Source organism: Sipha flava, unplaced genomic scaffold, assembly GCF_003268045.1.
Source record: "Sipha flava isolate LNK unplaced genomic scaffold, YSA_version1 18089_pilon_pilon, whole genome shotgun sequence".
NCBI classification, from domain to species: domain Eukaryota; kingdom Metazoa; phylum Arthropoda; class Insecta; order Hemiptera; family Aphididae; genus Sipha; species Sipha flava.
Window position 1 is genome coordinate 1 of NW_020272184.1, and position 4,973 is coordinate 4,973.

Sequence of the window (4,973 nt, forward strand, 5' to 3'; positions counted from 1 at the left end):
GAAATATGTTGGGCCCGGGGCCCCGTAAAACCTTAAGACGGCCCTGCATATCTACATACACTCATTAATTCCGAGAACATTTTATTGTGATGTACGTGAGCATGTGTGTTGTTTGTTCAGTTTTATGTTTCGTACATATTATTATTATTAATTATCAAGCCTAGGATTAGTATGCAATAAAAAATTGTAAAATATGCATTTTATTTACCAAAATATGCAAAAATATGTATTTAAATTTTTACAAGATAAACAAAAAAATATAGTTATAAAAAAAATATTGATTTATTGAAATACATCAGTGGTTGGATGTTTGTCTTAATATAATATAACTGAGAAATAAAATAAAATAAAATAATTTAAAATAAAATTTATGTTTATCAAAAAAACCAAGTTAAATCCTTTAATCAGCAGGGCTAGGATTAAATGCGAAATATTAATATTAAATTATAAATATTAACTACGAAATATACTACAAAATATTTATTTTTCCCATTCTTATAATCGAAATATGCAATAATATTAATTTTATTCAATATATGCAATAATATGTATTTTATCCAAAATATACAAAAACATGCAAAATAAAAACACCACCATTTATTTCATCATGAAGTGATCCGTGGATATTACTGACAAAATCAATAATCACAAGTCGCAAAAAAAAAAACATGCTGTTGCATACAAATCCTAGCCCTGTTAATCATATTATGTACACCGTTGGACTAAAAACAAAATATCGGCGCGTGGAGAAGTACTTGTATCCTATGTCCGACGAATTTACGCCGGTTTCTCAATCTCGCGTTACAATACACTTTATTTTGTATAATAAAAGTGAACGTTTTGCAATAATCACATCCATGCGTATAGTACGTATCACGCGCATTTGCGACAAGGCGGACAATCGTCGGATCACCATTAATTACGTACCGATTAATGTCCGCGTGCCTGAGATTAGTACGTACCGTCAATGCGTTGAATCAGGGTGGTCCAACCTTTTGTGGTTCGCGGGCCAATTTACCCTTTATTAAATACACCGGGGGCCGCCAGAAAAAAAAAATTATATTTTACCTATTTATATTTTATTTTATAATTTTATATTATGCACACATTATTACATTACAGATTAAGTTACTTACAATTAAAATTAATTAGAATTTAAAATTAGTTAATTGATTAATGTGATGATTGACATTGTTTTTCATTAGCCAAGTTTTCGAAATCAATTGAATACCCTGTGGTTAAACTAACCTAATGCACGATTCTAAAGATGAATCTAGAAGACGATTTCTTGATTTGGACTTTATTAAATTCATTGTAGAAAAGGCTGATTTACAAATATACGTACTTCCGATAATGACAAAATTTCAAGAGAAAAATTCCGTAATGTTGGGAATTTTTCTTGCTGCGAACACAGTTTCCAAAATTCTTCAGGAGGCAAATTTACTTTTGATCGAAGAAAACAGTCTGCTTGTATTATTTAACGGTTAAATAATACCATTTATCGAGTTTGTACATCGATAGCACCATCACCGTCCACGACAATTGTTCGGCAGACGACAAGTAGGTAGCGACTTATTAAGAGGACGCCACACCACCAAAAAGCATGTACGAAAACGTGTTTACGCGTTTCAATATAGGTACATTTCCCTGGCACCATAATGTTGAAAAATCCATAATTTTTTTTACGCCATTAATTGTACCATAATTAGTACCAATTGGTACCGCTCATTCCAGAATTTTTACAAACGAATTTCCCACGGAAAAATTGATTTCTCTTTAGGGGTGCCAGGGAAACGTTTCCCTGGCACCCAAAATCACACATAATGAGCTATTCCACTTTTTTTTTTTTTGCTCTTTTAATTGTACCATAATTTGTACCAATTTGTACCATTCATTTCAGAATTTGTACCAACGAATTTCCCACGGAAAAAATCGATTTCTCTTTATGGGTGCCATTGGCGCAACTAGGAAGGTGCTTTGGGTCCTTAGCACCCCCTAAAAAATCGTTTAAAAATGTAATAAAAAAGTTGAATATTTATCGAATTACAATTATAACATAATGGAATTTTTGTAATATAACATTTTGTTATTTATAATGTTGAATTGGATGTGTTGATTTTAATTTAGTAAAGATAAGGATGCCGGAGCGGTCAAGTTATTTTAAATAGTCTGTGCTAAATATATCTATATGGTATATTAGTGCCTAACATACTAATATAATCTGGTATTCCCGAGGGACGGAAATAGTCTCGTCATTATGACGTCTGGCATACGGGTGATACGCCGATACACCACAACAAACAAAGCACAGTCTACTAGGATACTAAGATTTATAATAAATCGTCTTAGGTTACAGTGTGTGTAGGTAACTCAAAACACTACATTTACGTATTACGTATGTTGTGTTAGAGACGTTTCTAAGTTTCTTATATTATTATTTATAATTGCTAATAATAATATATCGATCGATATTACATCGTCAATTGTATATTTATTACTACTTACGAGTGTTAATTAATCTATTTTAATCATGTATTCAATCTTTAATTTTAAAAACAAAATAAAACAAAATACATCAACACGAAAAAAATAATTTGGACGAGACTGCCGAAACTCATAGTGATGAATCAAAAGCAAAGAAAATATGTAACCATGAACTGAACGATGGACATAATGATGATGATGAAAACATTCAACTAAAAAATAATGTTTTAAATTTGAATATACCGTCTGTTGATTTGGGTGATATTGATTCGGGCCCAAAGCAACCTAAACTTCAAGTAAGTAAAAATTAAATAATAGTTAAGTGTAATAAAAATAAAACAAGAAATAACGCGATTCTTGATTAATACATAATGACTTATTAAATTGTTTTGACGTACCCAGTCTTATTTTATTTTATTATCTTATTTATTCTAGATATTTCCACTAACACAATTTGGACCTCAAAATAGAAGTTTTAATGCTAAACACTATAGTGAATTTGAATGGTTAGAATATAGTATATCTCGTGATGCTATTTTTTGTTTTAATTGCATTCATTTTGCAAAGAATTTAAAAAGTGACATTTTAATTACAACTGGATACAACAATTGGAGAAAAGTATGTTTTTTGTTTGGATATTTGTTTATATAAATTAAAAATAATTATTGTTTAGAAATCATAGGCATAAAGATAACATGTTCATCAAAAGTAAAATACCTAAGTTGATTAATAATTACTATGTACATGTATTTTTTTAATTTTATTTCATTATTTTAGTTGAATGAAAAATTGTTAAAACATTCAAAAACTGTTCAACATTTAACATCAACTGTTCAGTATAATAACTATAAAAGTTCAAAATTGACTGGTACTATAGTTACTCAATTAACAACTGCTAAAAAAAAATGAAATTTTAAAGAATAGACAGTATATGAAAGTTCTTATAAATATAACCCTCTTTTGTGCTAAACAGGGACTTGCTCTAAGAGGTCATGATGAAAAGTCATCAACAGTTTCTAATACTGGTGGGAAGATATTTTTTTATTTTAGTACCACTACTACTACTTATAGTATAATAGTTTGTTAATCATAAATTATTTATCTACAGGAAATTTTAAAGAGCTTTGTACATTATTTGCGTTGAACGATAAAGAGTTTTCAGATTTTTTTAACAGAAAAATTAACTATACAAGTTGGATTATTCAAAATAGTATACTTGAAGTTTGTTCAAATATGACATTAAATACTATAATTAGCGAAATAAAAGACTGTGGAATGTACTTTATTATGTGTGATGAAGCAAGGTAATACTCTTATTACAATCTGTGTTATATTAATATATTTTGTGCTATTACTTAGAAATGGATATTAGGTAATATATTTTAATATAATTTTATTTTCATGAATTTTTTTCTATTAGATTTTATAAAAAAGAACAATTATCAATATGCATTAGATACATTATTCCTAACAGCTATAGTGTATGTGAACAATTTATTGGATTTTATGATGTATCAAATGGGAGAGGAGCCGAACATATTTCTATTGAAATTTTCTCGGTTTTAAAAAAATTTGGCATTTCTGATATTCCTCTTGTGGCACAAACATACGATGGTGCAAACGTTATGTCAGAATCCACATCTGGTGTTCAAACTTGAATAAGAGACTCTTACCCTGAAGCAATTTTCATTCATTGTATGGCCCATAAATTGAATTTGGTTGTAACAAATACTTGTAGAACTATTAAGGTGCATAACAAATAATAATAAATACTTTAATAATATTAAATACATTTATGTACGTTACAATTTATAATATTATGTACCCATTCTTTTTTATAATGAATTTAATCATTTACTTTTACAGGAATCTAATACCTTTTTTAATACTCTAGAAGCAGTTTATGTGCATTTTTCACAGCCCAACAAAGATAAGCTATTACAAGATTTACAGAAATCCATGCAAATAAAATCGTTATCGATTTCTAGATTATGTGAAACGCAGTGGTCGTGTCGTCTTAAAAATTGTAAAGCAGTACATAATAATTTTAGTGTAATAGTAAATATTTTACAAAATGAAATAAATGAAGATAAGAACAAAGAAGTGGCTCAAGCAATTGGTAATAATTTAATATATTACAAGTGTTTTATATTAATATATGTGTACTATGTATACTTTAATACAGAAGTATAGTATAACTGTAATACATTTTGTTCAAAGGTCTTCTGCACATATTAAAAAAAAATGTCATTCGTTTTATATTTGTTCATTTTTGAAGAAATCTTAGGAATAATAAATATATTGAGTAAAAAATTGCAAAAAGAAGAAGGTACAATAGGAAATGCTGTTATTGAAATTAGTGCTGTGATAAAAACAATTAAAAATGTGAGAAATGAAAAATCATTTGAAGTCTTATGGAGTAATGTGAAACAGTTTTTATTAAAACATAATATTGATGTTTCACAAAATACACCTGAACCATCTGGTTA

At 28.3% G+C, this 4,973-nt stretch overlaps 1 protein-coding gene across 1 annotated transcript; it reads left to right on the forward strand.

Moving 5' to 3' along the window:
• The first annotated feature begins 3,389 nt into the window (after nucleotides 1–3,389).
• LOC112680771 lies at nucleotides 3,390–4,724 on the forward strand. Its single transcript, XM_025550959.1, has 5 exons — nucleotides 3,390–3,509; nucleotides 3,593–3,788; nucleotides 3,905–4,232; nucleotides 4,351–4,603; nucleotides 4,705–4,724. The coding sequence occupies exons 1-3, from the start codon at nucleotides 3,416–3,418 to the stop codon at nucleotides 4,140–4,142; spliced, it is 528 nt and encodes a 175-aa protein (XP_025406744.1). The 5' UTR covers nucleotides 3,390–3,415; the 3' UTR covers nucleotides 4,143–4,232; nucleotides 4,351–4,603; nucleotides 4,705–4,724.
• Nucleotides 4,725–4,973: the final 249 nt, after the last annotated feature.

What these genes read in the sequence shown, in the direction of transcription:
- LOC112680771 (XM_025550959.1), top strand. Translation starts at nt 3,416, where the DNA reads ATGAAAGTTCTTATAAATATAACCCTCTTTTGTGCTAAACAGGGACTT. An exon ending in ATCAACAGTTTCTAATACTG is followed by an intron (nt 3,510 to 3,592) that starts GTGGGAAGATAT and finishes ATTTATCTACAG; the next exon opens with GAAATTTTAAAGAGCTTTGT. An exon ending in ATTATGTGTGATGAAGCAAG is followed by an intron (nt 3,789 to 3,904) that starts GTAATACTCTTA and finishes TTTTTCTATTAG; the next exon opens with ATTTTATAAAAAAGAACAAT.